General features: G+C 39.6%; 1 protein-coding gene across 1 annotated transcript in view; it reads right to left on the reverse strand.

The window, feature by feature from the left end:
• DNAH14 (dynein axonemal heavy chain 14) overlaps positions 1–19,042 on the reverse strand; it is a 258,985-nt gene that overhangs the window by 13,740 nt on the left and 226,203 nt on the right. The window contains exons 77-82 of the mRNA XM_031438276.2: positions 17,765–17,964; positions 14,532–14,692; positions 13,310–13,506; positions 5,688–5,800; positions 4,608–4,747; positions 1,483–1,646 (exon numbers count right to left, since the gene is read on the reverse strand). Coding sequence (XP_031294136.2) covers positions 1,483–1,646; positions 4,608–4,747; positions 5,688–5,800; positions 13,310–13,506; positions 14,532–14,692; positions 17,765–17,964 — 975 coding nt within the window. The remainder of the gene's footprint in view (positions 1–1,482; positions 1,647–4,607; positions 4,748–5,687; positions 5,801–13,309; positions 13,507–14,531; positions 14,693–17,764; positions 17,965–19,042) is intronic.

The following is a 19,042-nucleotide window of genomic DNA, read 5'->3' on the forward strand; positions in this document are numbered from 1 at the left end:
CCCCCCCCCCAATTCATGTTGAAGCCCTATCACCCAGTGTGACTGTATTTAGAGATGGGACCTCTAAAAAAGTAAATAAAGTTAAATCAAGTCATGTGGGTGGGGTCTTGATTCAACAGGATTAACGTCCTTGTAAGAAGAGACTCTGGAGAACTCGCTCTCTCTCCCCAATGTGCACCTCAAGGAAAGGCCATGTGAGAACACAGCCGGAGGCAGCAGTCTACAAGCCAGGAAGAGAGCATTCAGCCGGCGCCCTTATCTCAGACTTCCCATCTCCAGAACTGTGAGAAGACGCACTTTTGTTATTTTGGCCACCCAGTCTGTGGTATTTTGTTACAGCAGCCTGAGCCAAGACGAGGCATACACATACAGTGAAATATTATTTAGTCTTAAAAACAAAGGAAATTCTGACACATGCTACCACATAGACGAATCCTGAAGACATTATGCTATGTGGGATAAGCCAGTTACAAATATGATGAGGTTCCTACAGTAGTCACTTTCCTAGAGAAAAAAGCAGAATGGTGGTCGGGATGGCTGGGAAGGGGAGTAAGTGTTTAACGGGCATGGAGTTTCAGGTTGAAAGATGAAGAGGTTCTGGAGTTGGATGTTGGTGATGATTGTACAATGTGAATATACTTAATGTTACTGAACTCTACAATTAAAAGTAGTTAAAATAGTAAATTTTATGTTTTGTATATTCTACCATAATAAAAAAAATGGAAGAAAGAAATAATACAGAAATTCAATTAAAAAGAAAAAAAATGAGGACTGACTTGCTCTACCAAGTGTCCACATATAACTTTAAAATTTCTAGATCTGTGTGGTGTTGGGTCTTGGAACAGAATAGATTCCTAGAAGAGATTGGAGTTCAGTAAATAACTCCAGTGGCCTTCAGATCAGTGGGGCAGTGGTGGGAGAGTGACTGGCTGGGGTGGCTCAGGCATCTTGAAGTCCGCAAACTCACCCTAAACTGCTTCTGGTCATAATCATACGTTTGTGAAGTGCCCACCAGTTTCACTGCAGGCTGAGCCGGGGATTCTGTTTGAACCTGGCTGAACTCTGGAATGAGCGAGTTGCTGGGCAGCAGGCAGTTTGGGTGAGCAGCTGTTAAGAGAGGTTTACCCCACTGATTTGAAATATCACCTTCAAATTCTGATCTAGCAGCGTGCCTTCTTCATTTATAACAGGGGATAGTTATAAATTTTATTTATTGTATTTGTTTAAACCTTTTATTCATTTCATTCATTTAGTTTATTTATAATTCTTTCCAGCCCCTACTAGAATAAGAGTGGGACAGATGGAGTTTGATGGCATTTGGGCTTGAAGGGGGACTGTGCCACGTTCGTGCTGCCTGTCCAGTGCCCAGCATAGTGCCTGGCACATGGTAAGTGAGGAGAAAAGATCTGTTGAGGGAATGATGGATGGATTGGCTGAATGAATGAATGATTAATCTTTCCAACCTTTGAAGTCCTCCAGTACCTTAAATGCTCTCCGGACTAAGTTGAGTTTCTTCTGGATGATGATGGAGAACTCCTTGTCCTTGATGTCAGTGGTATCAGAGATCACATGGTGGGTAAAAGTGAGGGCATCTGTAGAGATTCCCTGGGACCTTCCATAGTCTTGAAGCACAGCAATAAGAAAGGCTGTGGAAAAAACACACACCAACAAGTTCATTCTGAGTCTCAGGGATTTAGGGGCTGTGCACTTCCCAAAGCTTCCTGTGGGGATTAGCAACACTGATGTCTCATGGGGTGGGAAGAGTGGAGAAGAGAGTCAGGAAATGCCAGAGGTAGGTGTGAGACCAGGCTGGGAGGGAGGAGAGTGTAAATCCAGCCACCTCCCTCAGGCCGGCTGCATGAGGCTCCTGGGAAACGTGGGTTGCTTTTGAAGGTGCAGTGCCCCTCCCATATTCATTGTGGGTATAAAGGGGCTATAGAACCCAGGACCTTGTCCACTTTGACCCAATCTTGGCTAATCATAGAACCTCATCTTCCTGGCAACAAACATGAGTCCTGGGGGCAAGGACAAGACCCAAGTGTATCAGAGTCTTCCTCAAGAAATGACATATGGACATTGGGGAAAAGGCTCTTCTTCCTCTGGAGTTGCTAAACTGTTGGTGGCCATATTTTCCCCCCTTGGTTGCATGGAAGAAGGCTATGTACAACAGAAAAAAATTGAGACCAAGATACAGTGGAAACAGAGCTAAGACATGAGGAGACAGGCTGAAAGTGACACAGAAGATGACTACCTGGATCCAGCCATGCCTGAAGCCAGAACTCCTTGATTCCTTTCCACTTGTATCCTCCTATAACCTGCTTTCTTTTGCTTAAGCAAATTCGGGTTGCATTCTGTAGCATGATACCAAGATACCCAACACTACTCTTAACTGTTCTCCTTGCCACCAGCTCCTCCTTCCCTTGTTTTGTCTGTTCTGCATAATCTGCCAAATGGGTAACTCCATTCTACTTCTTGATCATGTAATGCCCCTGCCCAGAAGCCACCACACAGTGTGCAGAGTGAATTTTAGTTTCCTTAACTGGGCAATTAAAACCCTGATGTATGGGCATGTCTCCTCTACTCTGTAGCCACCGAAATCCCCACTTAGGCAGTGCGCCTGACACTGTGTCTATGCTCACAGTCTGCCTCAGATGATCTTTCTCAAATTTCCCCACAGTTCTTCAAGGAAGCCATCTCTATTGGCCTAGCCAGAAGTGACCTTCTCCTCTGTGCACTCTTAGGAGGCTGAAGGCTCCAGGAGACAAGACCTGGGTTTTGTCTGCCTCTGTGCCTATCGCAGCAGCTGTCACCCTGCAGCCTTGTCTGGGTGCTCAGTGAATGCTGGCTACCTTGTCTCTGTCCAGCCCAGACATGTCCTGAGTTCCAGGGCTGTATAACCAACTGCTTACTGGATATGGTGTTTGTACTCTGCAAACATCTCAAACTTGACGTGATCTCTTTTTATTTCTCATTAGTTTGCTCCTCTCTGAGTATCCTATTTCAGTACATGACATCAGCATCCACCCAGCGTTCCAAGCCAGAAACCTGGGGGTCATGCTTGACTCCTCTCTCCCTCTCACCCCATCCTCTCCAAAGTGGAGTCCACTTGGCTCTGCTTCTAGTCAACAACTTCTCTTCCCCCCACTTCCTGCTCCAGGTCACCACCAAGTCTTGTGGGGAGAAAAAGGCAGACTCCTAAGTGACCAGGACCCAGACTCCAGTCCACCCTTGCCCTCCTTCCATGCTGCAGTCATGAGACCATGGTGTCCCTCACCTGGAGCATGTCAGAGGTTCCCACTGCCACCGGAGGGAGCAGACTCCCTTAGAGAGACTTATCCGGCCGCTGGGAGCCGGCCTGCACTCATCCCTTCAGCTTCATCCTACACCACTCTCCCTTTGTGGGTCTTTCACTCTGGTCATAATGAACATTTGGTTTCTCTAAAGTGCTTTTTCCTCAGTCACCTCTGGGCCTTTGAATGGTATTCCCTCTAATAAGAATGATATTCCCAATTTAGTGCAGTGGTTAAACGTGAATTTCCAAGTCAGACAGGCTAAGTTCAAATCTTGGCCCTGTCACTTATTAGCTGTGTGACTCTGGACAAATGACTTAACTTCTCTGTGCCAAGGTTTTCTTATCCAAAAATAGGGATAATAATAGTAACAACTCCATAAGATGGTCATGAGAAATGAATGACTTAATATATACAAAGTCCTTAGAATAGTGCCTGACAGCCAGTAAGCACTACATAGTAAGCACTAAGGGTGTTAATTATTCTCTTATTCTGTCCCCACATGAACAATACTTAACTGGTAGATAGTGTGAAGTCTTATTCTTATAATGATCCTTCCCTGATCCTTAGTTTAGATCCCCCTGTTTTATGCTACTAAAGTATTCTTATGTTCATTCAGAAAGTCATTCATTCCTTCTTCAAATATTCACTGAGAGTTTTTTTTCTGTGCCGAGGGCTGCATTAGGTGCTAGGGGTACGATAAGGAGTAAAAACAGACCTGGTTCCTGCCTTCATGGGGCTTACAGTCTAGTGTTGCCCCTTTACAACTCCCATCACACCCCTGAGCACCCATTATTGTTAACATGTTGGATATCTGTCTTTTCTGTTGGACGTTTGTGCCAAGCTGGTGGATCTTAGGACTCAACAAATATTTATTCATTCATTCTTGTTAAATAAATAAATAAGTGAAATGACTGAAGTACAGAATTAATCCCTTGAGTAGGTGCCCATCTCCAGGAGTCCACTCTTACAATGTAGGAGCCCTTTGGAGGGATCTAGTGTTGTTGGCCTGTGACATCATAGAATTAACGGCCCAGAGATGAGGAGGTGAGACATCTACCAGGGTGCAGGTGAGGTCTGACAAGGATGGGTCTGTTTTGGTGTGTGAGGAGATGGGGCGACGGAGGGACGCAGGTGGGGAGGAAGAAGAGAGGCTGCTCCAGTGCATGCTAGAGGTCCTGTATTTATTGGGGGTGCAGGGCTGTTGCATGAGCCTCTCATCCTAGAGGGGAGGAGGGCCAGGAGAGAAGTGGTGGAGGGACCAGGTGCAGATTTGCCCAGGCCAGGTGTAGGGCTGGTCCTGGTTCTTATGCTCACCTTGTGGAAAGAAGAAAGCAGGGAGCCAGTATCGTACAGGAAATCCTTCAAAGAAGTCGTTCTTTCGATCAGTGGGGTGTTTGGGGTTTTGGCTAAGTGATGGGACAGAGTGCTTCCAAGCTGTGATAAGTCTCATATATCTATTGGAAGGCAGACCACAGGTTGGAGTGGTTAAGGGCATAATAATTGCATATTTTCAGATGATCTGACCAATTTCTTCCAGCCCCTCCTGGGTTCCTCCTTTCCTTTTCATCTCAAGCTCTCCCTCTTCTCTGGCCCCTTGTCTTGAACTGTAATGGAAACCAGCTATGGCTTTAAGGCTTGTGAGACCACAAAGCACTGCAAGGTAATGGATCTGGGTAACAAGGGATGCTGTGATTACAGTAGGAATCCTGGGTGGGCCTTGTGGAATCTTGTGGATTGTTTTTGAGTTACTGCCTTCTCTAAGAAGGTAAACAGTAACACTGACTTATAGTTATGGTGTAAGAGACAGCGTGGTACAGATTTGCTGGGTTCAAATCTTAATACTTCCACTTTCTAGCCATGAAACCTTGGGCAAGTTACTTCGTGTTTTTGTGTCTCAGTTTCCACATCTCTCAAATGAGGATGATACATGGTAGTATCACAGGGCAACTGTGAGAACTGAATGAGTTAGTGTGAGCAGAGCGCTGAGAGGAATGTTCGACACCCACTGAGACACTCATTAAGGGTGAACTACTCTCATGCCTTTCAAATCATTTTGGATTATGTATTAAACACATTTAAAAATTACATGTAACTAGTTTTTATTTCTTTCACGTCTTTCTCCCTGCTGATGCCACCAGACACAGTGTAGAATAACAGAAAGGAAGGTACTAGGTTCTGGTTCTACCTCGGTCTCTTAGGGCATGGTGACCTTGGGTGAAACTCAGCTTCTCAGGTCTCCATTTCCTCCTCCTAAACTGAAGGAAAAATCCCTCCGTTGCTTAATTCATATGTTGCTATGAGAACCCAAAGAGGCCAAGGATGTGAACTTATGTTGTAAACTGCTAAGCTCTGGACAAAAATGAGGAAGAAATGTAAAGTGGCCTTCGTACGTACCGATGATGTATTGCAGTGTAAGCCATTTTGGCCCAGGTATTAAAGAAATTCACTCGCTGGATGAGATCATTAACCCAGGAACTCAGGGGTTTACTTGACTTGTAGGCATATTTCTGTTGGGACGTAGAGACAGGCACATCATTTTTTAAAGATCTGTCTTTGGGGTCATTAGAAGCATATCAGCAAACTTTGGTAACAGACTCGATTGCCAGGGAGAAATAACCTGGCAAGACGATGTTGTTTTCCAACTGCAAGTACTTAATGAGAAATCTGAAAACTATTATCAAGGCAGATCAGCATTATCTTAACAGTGCTTTGGACAAAACACTTGCAAGTTTCCATCCTGGTTAGCCTTTCGGCATTCTTCTCAAGTTCTTTAATCTGTGTCCTCTCCTGCCAACCCTCTTCCCACCCATCTCCTTCCCCTTATCTGTGGAGATTATCTTCACATGTCATTAAGTATATGTAATCTCAACTTTCTGGCCTTCCCCTATACAAAAGTCTATAAATCTCCATCCACTGTCTCTTTTCCCCCTCTTTTCCTTCCAGTTCTGAGTTAAGTTGACCCCTGCCCCTGTACTCTTCACAGCCCTTCTGGAGTTTTTGTTTTGTTTTGTTTTTGCTTTTTCCTGTAACTTCAGCCTTCCGTTTTCTATCCGTTGTTTTATTAACACACTCTTCTGTCTTAAATACAAAACCACCCAGCACTGAATCCTACTTGTTTGATCTTCAACAAAATACTAGTAAATCAAATGTAAGAACATGTTAAAAGGATCATAAACAGTGATCAAGTAGGATTCTTCCCTGGGATGTAAGGATGGTTAAACATATGAAAATCAATAAATGTAATACACCATAAGAATGAAGGATAAAAATCCTATAATCATTTCAATAGATACAGAAAAAGCATTTTACAAAATTCAACATCTTTTCATCATAGAAACTCTCAACAAATTCTGTATAGAAGGAATGTTTCTCAGCATCATAAAGGCCATAAATGGCAAGCCCATACAGCTAACGTACGCAGTGATGCTAAGTTAAAGCGCTTTCCTCTATGATCAGGAACAGGACAGAGGTGCCCACTTTCACCATTTCTATTCAACATAGGACTGGAAGTCCTGGTCAGAGCAGTTAGGCAAGAAAAAGAAATAAAAGTTATCCAGATTGGAAAGGGAGAAGTAACATTGTCTCTGTTATCAGGTAACATAATCTGATATGTAGAAAACCCTAAAGACTCCACCAAAAAATTGTTAGAACTAAAACACGAATTCAGGATACAAATTAACATATGGAAATATAAAATTAACATATGGAAATCAGTTACATTTCTATACAGTAGCAATAAACTATCTGAATGAGAAATTAAGAAAGCAATCTTATCTACAGTAGCACTGAAAACAATAAAATACCTTGGAATAAATTTAACTAAGGAAATGAAAGACAATGATGAAACTATAAGACAAAACTATAAGACAATGATGAAAGAGCTTGAAGAAATAAATGGAAAGATAGCCACTTTCTTGGATTGGAAGAATCAGTATCGTGAAAATATTCACACTACCCAAAGTGATCTGCGAATTCAGTGCAATTCTGATAAAAATTCCAATGGCAGTTTTCACAGAAATAGAAAAAACTATCCTAAAATTTGTATGGAACCACAAAAGACCCTGAATAGCCAAAGGAACTCTGAGAAAGAAGAACAAAGCTGGAGGTATCACACTCTGACTTCAAGCTATGTTATAAAGCTTTAGTAGTAAAAACAGTATGGTACTGGCATAAAACCAAGCATACAGAATAGACAGCCCAGACACAAACCCAGGTATGTATAGTCAATGAATTTTTGACAAGGGTACCAAGAACACACAATTGGGAAAGGACAGTCACTTCAACAAATACTGTTCACAAAACTGGATCTCTACAAGCAAAAGAATGAAATTAGACCCTTTTCTTATACCACTCACTTTGAAATGAGTCAGACTTACATTTATGGTCTGAAACCATAAATCTCCTAGAAAAAACCATATGGAAAAAGATCCTTGATTTTGGTCTTGGCAGTGATTTCTTGGATAATACACCAAAAGCACAGGCAACAAAAGCTAAGACAAGTGGAATTATGTTAAATTAAAGAGCTTCAGAAAAGGGAAAAATAAACTGAAAAGCCAACCTACAGAATGGGAGGAAATAATTTGCAAACCATCTATCTGATAAGGGGTTAATACCCAAGATATACAAAGCATTCATACAACTCAATAGCAAAACAAACTAATAAACAATCTGATTAAAGAATGGACAAAGGACCTGAATAGACATTATTCCAAAGAAGACACACAAATGGCCAACAGTACACAGTACGTGAAAAGGCGTTCAGTAACACTAATCACCAGGGAAATGCAAATCAAAACCACAATGAGATATTATCTCACACCTGTTAGAATGACTATTATCAAAAAGACAAGAGACAACAAATGTTGGTAAGGATGTGGAGAAAAGGGAACCCTTAAAAATTGTTGATGGGAATGTAAATGGTACAGTAGTTACAGAAAACAGTATGATGGTGCCTCAAAAAATTAAAAAGTGAACTACCATATGATCCAGCAATCTCACTCCTGGTTATGTATGTGAAGGAACTGAAGTCAGTATCTTGAAGCGCTATCTGCAATCCTAGGGTCATTGCAGCATTACTCATAATAGCCAAGATACGGAAACAACCTAAGTGTCCTCTGATGGATGAATGGACAAAGCAAATGTGGTATATACATAGAATCAAAGGTTACTGAGCCATAAAAAAGAAGAAATTCCTGCTATTTGTGACTATATGGATGAATTTGGAGGGCAGTATGCTAAGCGAAATAAGCCAGACAGAGAAAGACAGATACTATATGTATCACTTATAGATGGAATCTAAAAATAAAGTCTACTTCATGGAAACAGATTAGAATAATGGTGGTCAGACGCTTGGGGTTGGGGGAGGGTATAGCTCAGTGGTGGAGTGTATATGTCTAGAAGGCACATGGTCCTGCGTTCAATCCCCAGTACCTCCATGAAAAAAATTAAAAAGTAAAACTAATTACCTCCTCCTGCCAAAAAACCCCAAAAACAAAAATCTTGGGGTGGGGAAAGTGGAGTAATGTAGGTCAAAGTATACACATTTTCAGTTATAAGCAGAATAACTTTTGAGAATGTAATGTTCAGCACAGTGACTACAGTTAATAATGTGGTATTTTATACTTGAAAGTTGCTAAGAGTAGATCTTAAGCATTCTCATCACCATAAAAAAAGTTAACTATGTGAGGTGTTGGATATGTTAATTATCTTGATCTTGGTAATCATTCTACAATGTATGTGAAGTCATCACATTAAACACTTTAATTATAAACAGTTATAATTGTCAATTTTTCCCCAATAAAAAAAAAAACTCTACTTGTTTGTTGCAAGGGAGGCAAACAAACAAACAAACAAAACCCTCCCAGCCCTCTAGCCTTGGTCTTTCCTTTAGTCAGGCCTCTTGAAGAAGTTCATTGATTCCTGTATCTTTTCCATTGTTCCCAAACCTACTGTCTTTGGTGTCTTCATTAGAAGTCATCAGTGACCTTCTGCTTTCCATGTTCATGATCCCACCCAACACTCATCTCTTCCACTTGTCTTAATTGTATTCTCTGCAGCTTGTGACTAAGTTGATTACTTCCTCCTTCTCTCTTGCCTTGGCTTCTGTGCCCACACTCAATCCTAACTTTCTCTTGAATTCTTAATTTCTTCTTGGGTCTCATTCCTTGGCTCCTCTTCTCCTTCCCTCCCTTTAGGTTGGTGTTGTCTAGAATTCCTTCAGCCCTCTTCTCTTCCTACTTAACATTTTCTCTCTCAGATCTAAGCCACAGCTGTGGTTTCCACTACTTTGTCTAGGCTGATGATACCAATAACTTGCTTTGTGGCTGGTACTCTAACCCAGGTTCTCCTGGACAGCTTCACTGGGAAGCCCTCCTAGCAACTCAAAATGTTTCACGTCCCAAACAAGATGTCAGCATCTGCCCGCGAACAGTCTCTTTTTGTGCCCACTGTCTCTGAACAGCACTACTATCTACCAAGCCAGACATTTCTCCCTGACTAATTTCAGCTTTTCTCTTGTTACTCCGTCAGGTATGCCCTCGTCTCAGCCATAAGTAACTGTACTTAGAGCATTCCTACTGGACCATACTCTCTCAACCTAACTTTGAACTGATGTGAATCCCAGCCCTTTCACTAGTTAGCTTTCTTAGTAAGTCATGAAGGCTCTCTGCTCCTCAGTTTCCATATCTGTAAAATAAGGATATTGGAGCAGAGGATCCCTAAGATCCTTTCAAAATCTTATTAAGATTCTACATGTGTAAAGTTTGCAGGTTCCACATCTCAATTTTTCATCACAGTTTGCATTCGACTTTTAAGTATTATAATTGTCATTGCTTTTGCTAAACTCTATGTTCTCTACATAGGTTTTTAAAAATAGTTTTATTGAGATATAATTCAAATACCATACAATTTATTCATTTAAAGTGGACATTCAGGGGAGTGTACATCTCAGTGGTAGAGTGCATGCCTAGCTTGCATGAGGTCCTGGGTTCAATCCTCAGTAACTCAATTAAAATAAACAAATATATAAATAAACCTAATTACCTCCCTCCCCCCACCAAAAAACAACAAAATAGACATTCAGTAATTTTTAGTATATTCACCGAAGTGTGCAACCATCACTACAATCAATTTTAGAACATTTTCAACACTTCAAAACAAACCCACCACACCCTTGAACATTTACTTCCCAATCCCCCTGTTATACTCAGCCCTAGGCAACCACTAATCTACTTTCTGTCTCTATGGATTTGCCTATTCTGGACATTTCATGTAAGTGGGATAATATAACAGGTGGTCTTCTGTGACTGCCTTCTTTTACTTAGCATGTTTTTAAGGTTCATCCATGTTGCAGCATGTATCAGTACGTCATTTCTTTTGATGAATAAATAATATTGCATTGTATATATGCATTTGTGTATATCTGTATCTATCTGTATCTGTCTAAATATCTACCACATTTTGTTTATTCTTCAAGAATATCTGAGATGTTCCATCTTTGGCTATTATGAATAACATTGCTGTCAACATTCATGACAAGATTTTGTGCAGATATGTATTTTGATTTCTCTCAGGAATCGATCTAGGATTAAAACTGTTGGGTCAAATAGTAACTCTATGTTTAAGTATTTGAGGAAATTACAGACTGGTTTCCAAAGTGGCTGCACCATTTTACCATTAGCAGTATATACCCTTGCAATGTTCATTATTTATCCACATTTTTTATTCTATTCATCCTAGTGGGTGTGAAATTATATCTCATTGTGGCTTTGACTCACATTTCCCTGCTGATGAATGATGTTGAGCATCTTTTCTTGTGTCTACATAGATTTTGGTTACAAATAAATTTTAGCAAGTAGGTAAATTCTCAAAGATGTAATCCACGAATAATGAGGATTGACTGTGTATGTGTGTGTGTGGTTTCATCATTCTTTTTTAGCATTATCCTGTTGATGCTTGTAGCTGTAGTTCATTAACTTTCCTATCTGAACAGTCTAATGTACGAATATACCATGTATTTATCCGTCCTATTGCGGATGACACATTTGAGTTGTCAAGCATTTTAGCGTTATAAACGATGTTCTGCATATTTTTGTACATGTCTCTTGATACCCATGTGCAAAAGTTTACATACTTTTTATATAGTTGAGAGTATACTGTATATGGCGTTTTGAATCTTCTAAAAATTCTTTATTCACAATACAATATAGCAAGCATTTCTCTCTCCTCTGCAATTGTGGAAGTTATGTGATTTGTTGCAATTGTTTTAGTGGTTACCCTAAAAATAACAGCATGTGTACTTAATTTGTAAAAGCCTAAAAGTTATTATTAATTTTAACTTCCTTCTCTAGAAACTAAAAATTCCATATCCTCTCCAACCCTGGCTTATATGTTATTGTTGACTATTTTTATCCTTGGTCTTTCTATTTCAAAATGTTAAACATTCTATCCTCCTTTAAAAAATAATCTCACTGGACATTAGTATTATTGTTTTTTATTTTTGTCAGAATTTATTTACCACCTCATTTACCAGTCTTTTCCCATCTTCATTCCTTCTTGCTTTTCAGAGCTTCCCCCCTTACCTCTTTCCTTCTGCCTGATGGAAATAATGAAGAAATATTTAAGGTTTCCCTTAGCGTTTGCTGATGATAAATTTTCTCTGCCTTTCTCTTTTTGGTCTAATTTATTTCATCTTCGATGTTGAAACAAAAGTTTTATATACATGTTTTTATTTCCTTTGACACACTGAAGATTACCATTCCCATTCCTTTGAAAGTTTCCTTTTTTCCCCCAGCTGCTCTTAGAAATATTTTTACTTTGACTTTTCTGCAGGTTCATTATGATGTATCTATGTGTAAGTTAAAAATGATGTATAATGCTTGAGATTTGTTGAAGTTTTTACATCTATCAATTCTGGAAAATCTGTAGTTTTTAATCCCTTTAATTACTGCCTCTGCTTTATCCTCTCTCTTCCCTCCCTCTGAACTTCAATTCAACCTGTGTTGGACTGTCTCGCTTTGCCCTCTGTGAATATTAATAGCTCTTTCATATTTTCCATTCTTAGTCTCTTTGGGCTGCATTCTGGATATGTCCTTATGATCTTTTCTTTTTGGCTATAGAATTTTCTTCTGGACTATAGAAACAATTTATTGCCAGTGGGGGATGGGGGCAAGAGAGGCCAGAATTTTGCAGTCAGTATACACTTCATCCCAACTTTTACTTTACAAAAGAAATTTTTACAGCCACTAGCCCTCCGTGCAAGTGTCACTCCCCCACTCCCAACCCACCCCATCTCACTGTACATAGTTGTCTGGCTCCCTCCAGTCCCTGGTTCACAGCAGGCCTAGGCCTGCAGCCAGCTGACTTGGAACTGACGTGAGCCTTGAGCTCTCCTTGGTGCTAGGCACCAGCTGGGCCCTACCAGGCCTGTCTTCTCCTTGTGGACCTGTCTCCAAACCCACCTACTTTGGTGTGCCTTTTGGGGACCCCAGTAGGGATGGAATGGGCTGCAGCCTAGTTCAGTTGGCTGTTTTGACTTTTAAAACTTTAACTTAGGTTTCTGATCTAAAACATATGCATTTTTATAAGCACATATGTAAGCATGTGTTTTATATAAGTACATATATTTTTTTTAATCCTTAAAATGACATATTTTTCTGAAACTTTAAAAAAGTTTAACAGTACATCTTAGCGATCTTTCCAGCATATCAGCATATACTGTATCTATTTGGATGTATCAGAATTTAACTAACAGACTTTTACTAATAGATACTCAAGTTGTTTTCAGCCTTACTATAAACAGCCCTGTAATAAACATCTCTTAGATACATTTATTTAAGTAGAATTTCAAAATTGCCCTCTAAGAGATTTTATAAATATATACTCACACCAAAGTCAGCATCTTTTAATGGATAAATAGTATTTCATCATGTGAATATACCATAGTTAACTTACCCCTTCCTTGGAACAGCAACATTTAATTCAGTCAAACAAGTAAATAGGAAAGAAGAATTGCTCACCTGCCACAGGGCTGGCACTTTTGTATTAAGAAAAGAGTCGTATATTTCCTCTAATTCTTGGGTGAGGATGATCTCTCCTTTTACAGCAAGTTGAAGATCTTTCAAAGATTTATGGATAACAAATAATAACTTATCAAATCTTTCAATTTCTTGGGTCAAAAAGGTTAGCAAGACACAGTGGATAAGGGGATCATAGCCTGGATTTAAAAGATAAAATTGTGGTATCTTTCAGATAAAATGAGGCTTTACAAGGAGAGATATAAGAAATAGACTTTGGAAGTTAAAGGAATTTCATGTGTCTATCCCAGCAATTAAAAAATATTTTTGCAAAAGGCCGGTTAGTAAATTTTTCAGGCTTTGTGGGCCATATTGTCTCTGTCTTGACTCAACCCTCCACTGAAGAGTGAATGCAGGCATAGACAAAGTGGAAACAAATAAGCGGGCCAGTATCCCAGTAGTGCTTTATTTGTGGGCACTCTAACTTGAATTTCATATATTATTTGTGTGTCACAAATTATTCTATTTATTTTTTCAATCATTAAAAAATGCAAAAACCATTTTAGCTTGTAGGCTGTACAAAAACAAACTGGGCCAGATTTGTCCTGAAGCTCTAGTTTGCCCACCATTAATCTAGACTTAACCATAGTAACCATTTTGACAGATTACTGCTCAACATTTGGCTCTAGAATGAATCTTTTTAAAGGGTTAAAATATGGATGTTGAAAAGTTAACTGGGCAAAATACCACAGTCCAACACTTTGGCCCCTCAGAGCTGGACCTGAACCCACCTCTGGACAACCAGGTCTGCTCTGTCTCCTCTGGGCCTGCCCTCCCCACCCACTTTAGTTCCTCAGTCAAGACGTCTCTCATCAGAGCATCTAAATCTTCCTGCCCAAAACTCCGTCCAGAAGGCAGACAAGCAAAAAGGACAGAGACCTAGAAGTTCTACAGAATCTCTCAAGCAGAGTTCCCCTTTCTGGTTTGCTATAATATTACGACTTCATTTTTCGTCTTGGGGCCATGCACCTCACTAGCCCCCTGCCCCCATCATTTTCTCCTCTGCTCCTCATCTCCCAACTTGGAAAGAGAAGAGGATGTTAGGGATTTAGCATTCCATCTCACATCAGCCTGTTAATTTCTGTGGTATCTTTTGTCCTCCTGATGCCAGAGTCCCTCCCTGAGGAGCTGGGGTGAGGGGAGGAAGTTCACTGCCCATGCTCACCTTTGAGATCTTTAGAAAGAGACTCCCAAATGGGGCTGAACATGATGCACTTCAGTGTGCCTGGGGTTCCCGCACATTCTTCTTTCTCCACAGACGGTGGCAGCCGCTTGAGCATGTCAGATAAAATTTCCATCACCAGCTCATCATTACTGTGCTCACGACTGCAAAGGAAATCAAGAGAAGAGAGGTAGAGACCTGTCTAATCCAGAAGGGCTCTCTCCTTAGGTCCCATCTGAAGGTAAACACAGCTTCACAGAACCATAAAACCATGGTACAGAGACTGTGGAGACATACAGAGACCACGCAGCTCATTTCATTTTACAGAGGAGAAAACTGCACAATGCACTTCACACATTTACAAAAAAAATACTTATTTTTAAAGTTTTCTTAAGATTTCTTTGAAAAATATTCATCTGAATACACCTGCATGAAGGAAATACCAAGACTGAAATGCAGAAGAGGGGGCAACCAACAGAACATGCTTAAGTAGCTTTATAGGTTATTCAACTACAAGCCAGATTCCTCTGTGTTCACACAAAGGGTTTTTTGGTAACACACTCAGTGGGTGGTGATAGGACAGTGTGTGTACGTGTTGAGGGGGATACTACGCAAAGCCATAAAACACTAAAGCTGGAGGAGCTCTTTGGAATCCTTTTAAAGCTGCAGAAACCAGGGCTCAGGGAGGTGAAAGGACCTCCCTAAACAGTGCACGAACAGGGAATGGGATCCACCTCTGTTGGGTTCCCTCTCTCTGTTACTCTATATACCAGTGGGAGCTGGTTTTTCAGCAGACATCCCAGGTTCACACTGTCGAATGAATGTCATCCTTCAAAGTAAGTGATAATCCATGTATTTAACTTCACAGTGCTGCTTCTGAGCCAGTTACAACTCATGTGATATGTTTCCTTACTTTCTCATTACTTTTTGTTTTTGACTTAAAAGTGGTGGAATTCATCCAAGGTGGCGTAAAACGATTCAAAAGATCAAAAGATTTAAAAAATCAAACTTATCTTCAAAATGCAAAGATTTGCTACCACTGAAGACATTAACTTGAATGTAATAGATCTTTCAAGTCAAGTTCCACAGACAAGTTTCTAATATATTTTGAGCAAAGGCAGCATAATTGCAATAATCACAGCCTCCCAAAATGACCAAAGGCACATTAGCACACATACTTGGGATGTTTATTAAAAGCACTCCCTTACAATCGTTTCATTGCTTACTGGTACATTTATTGAATGCTAGATGTATAGAATTAATCTTAGAAGTGTAGGTCCTGAAGGAAATTCACCCTGATGTTCTGGGGATGCCCTGGGGAATTTCCAGTTGGGTACTCTTCTTTCTCTCCACGTGCAGCTGTCTTTCTATGTCACAGATAGTGTATGTTTATTTATTTAGTCAGTGAAATGAGAATTCAATGATCTTATTGTGTCAGTAGAATGACCCTGAAAGATATGACCAAATGGTCAGCCATAGCCAGAATCCAATCAGATGTCATTTTAATATGAGTTGCATGGTTCAAAGAAACAGGAAGACTGTAAGAGAGTGTAGAATTCCAGTGGGTTCAGAGGTTTTAGAGGTAGATGGAAAAAAATGTACATGTACATATAGATAAAGAAATGTAAAGTCCAATCCATGAGCAATACACAGAACAATGACGTGATGTATAACTGGAATCTAGGGGAATGTGGGAGACACGACCATTACCTTAAGGAGTTGTTGAGTTATTTTCTTAAGGACAACTATAAACATAGTTCAAGGCATCCTATGAGTGTTGCCAAGAATTGATTCACGTTTTAGTGAAAATCTCTGTTTCGCTTAGGTAATTTGCTTGTTCTCTTCAACTTCAAGCAAACTGAGAAGGCACACTCAAAAACCATGGAAAGTGATAAGTGGTAAGCATCTTTCAACTCTGGGAACATTTAGAATTAGGTATAGATAGTATTAACAGAATCAAAATCATAGTAAAAATAGTTTTGTGTTGAGAAATCTATCTGTGTTGATATTTTAAATATTTGTTACATTTAAGAGAATTGGGGCTCTTAAAAACCTTAGCAATCAGCCTTGTGATTCCAATTTAAAACAGATAACTGAGAACTTAGTTTAAACTTATTTTAAGTTGAAAGCCCACTAAACTGATACATTGGAAAATTACTGAATTATTGAAAGACTTGGTTTGGCAGCCAGAGAGTTAAAATATATTAACTTCATAATGCATGTTAATATATTTTAAAGTGTTTAATGAAGTTTATAAATGGAACTAAACATTATTCAAAGACCTCTTTAAAGTGATTGATTTTTGGACTTATAAATGGAAAAATTACACTTCTAAGCTGAACTTAAATTCATAAAGAACTGATTATATTCTCAGCACAGCCATGTGAGGTAGATACTGTTATTATCTCTGATCAAAAGATGATGAACCTGAGACAGAAAAACTTAATTGACTTCCCCAGTTCACAAAGTCAAGAGCTGGGATTTGAACCCAGGCATAGCGAGGGAAGCAAAGAGGCAGAAGGGTGCACGTGTGCGTTACTTACTTCCTGAGCAGATATGAATGAGCACCCTAGGAGATATTTAGAAATAGAAGGAACACACTTTGTTTGGGCAGGAGGAGGAATATCCCTCTGGCAATCAAGCCTTTGAGGATTTAAGCCATGTAGTTCTGGCATGAAACTTGATCTTATTTTATAGTCACAGGCTGAGGAGGCCTGAGAATTTGGGCGATATGTGCTACACCTTTTAAACCTCACAACAGCCTTGCAGGGTAGGCAGGTATTATCTTCATTGCAGGACAAGTAGGATAAGGATGCTGAAGCAGTGTGACCTTGGATACAGAGTTAACAGGAGGTGTAATCCACACAGGCCTCTAAAAGCAGGCCTAGCTTCTCTTGACCACACTGTTCTCTTATTTATTATGATGGTTATTTTTTCCTGTCCTGTAGAAATAAATATGACATTATACATTTATACAAATTCAGTTTAAAAATAGCACTCATCAGGTACAATTCAGTCACTCATTTAACAAAGATTCATTGAGAATCTAGTACACGTTTGGTAATTAATTATATATGTGTGTATGTGCACTCAAGGGTGTATCAGCTTGCTTCTGTGTCATTTGGAGAATTCAGTTTCTGTATTTTCAGACCATTTTTCTATAAGTTCTATAGTTTATCTCTTCAAATGGATATTTAATAATATTCAAGTAATATTTTCTCCTAGTGAGTTCTTACCTGATCATGAGGCTGGTGGTGGTAGTTCTTGGTTGCATGGCGATGAGATTATCAATGAACTTCTGGCCCTGGGTCTCCCTGAAGCCCCTTGTGGCCTCAGGATGTAATCCTAAGAGCTCAGGAGGGTCATCGTCAGGTAAGGACTGGATAAACTCTATGTAATCCGTCATGCTTGCAGATTTTGTCATTGGGTGACATATCTGAAAATTTAAGAACTGTTACTTTTTGCCTACTGAGACACTTACTTTTGGTAATGCATGAAGACAATAGTTCCCCATGAAATTTTATATATTATTTTATTCTTATCTGTTGGTGGTATATTCTAGACACTTCTGTCAAAAGCTACACTTGGCCTGTAAAGTGCAGTTGGATGATATGCACATAAGTTTCCCGTTGGGAAAAGAGAGAGAGAAAGAAAGAAGAAAAGAAAGAGAAAAGAAGGAAGGAAGAAAGGGGAAAAAAAACACACTTGAAAGGCTAGGGTGATTCTGACTACCCATTGCCTCAATGAATTACACCCAGAGATAATGGATGCAATCAACCTTTACAAATCGTTTTACTTTGGTAAAAACTATAGAAGGAATGTAAGAAGATCTTAATAACTGATCACTTATGGGGTGGAGGTGGGCAAAACCAGTGAAGGTGGCCAAAAGGTGCAAACTTCCTGTTATAAAATGAATAAGTAAATAAGAAAATGAATTAAGTTAACAAGCCATTTAATGGGAAAACAAAAAGCTCTTTCTTCCTGTTTATCAGCTATATGTTCCCGTTGATTGGCTGTGATGAAGTCCTGACTGGATAAAGACTCTGTAGGGAGCACAGTTATTCTTCTGGCTGATGATCCCCAGGGTCACGTCTAATTAGGAGAAAATATGCCTCCAAAAAACCTATTAAGTGATAATGATAAATAATTGAAATACATGATTTCAGAATATCATTCTACAGTCGGACAGAATTCTGCCAATGGACTTACGTGCTGCATGTTACTATATTTCTTATTCTCTTGTGCATACTTAAAGCCTGTGTACAAAAATCATTTTGAACCTTTTTTGAAAAGAATTTTGAGGATAATTTTAAGGGTTGACTTTAGACTCTAAAGAACTAAAATGTTATTTTAAGCAGTTTTTAAAAATGGAAATCTTGAAAACAACAAATCATAGTTTTTCTTGCCTTAGCAAATAGTGTATAAAGGCTAGAATTTAATGTCTTCTCGTTGACTCAGGGTCATCAACGCAAACATGACTAACTGTTCTCTAAGTGCCTTACAAACAAACTGCC

The sequence above is a fragment of the Camelus dromedarius genome, chromosome 21 (assembly GCF_036321535.1).
Source record: "Camelus dromedarius isolate mCamDro1 chromosome 21, mCamDro1.pat, whole genome shotgun sequence".
Classification (NCBI taxonomy): Eukaryota; Metazoa; Chordata; class Mammalia; order Artiodactyla; family Camelidae; genus Camelus; species Camelus dromedarius.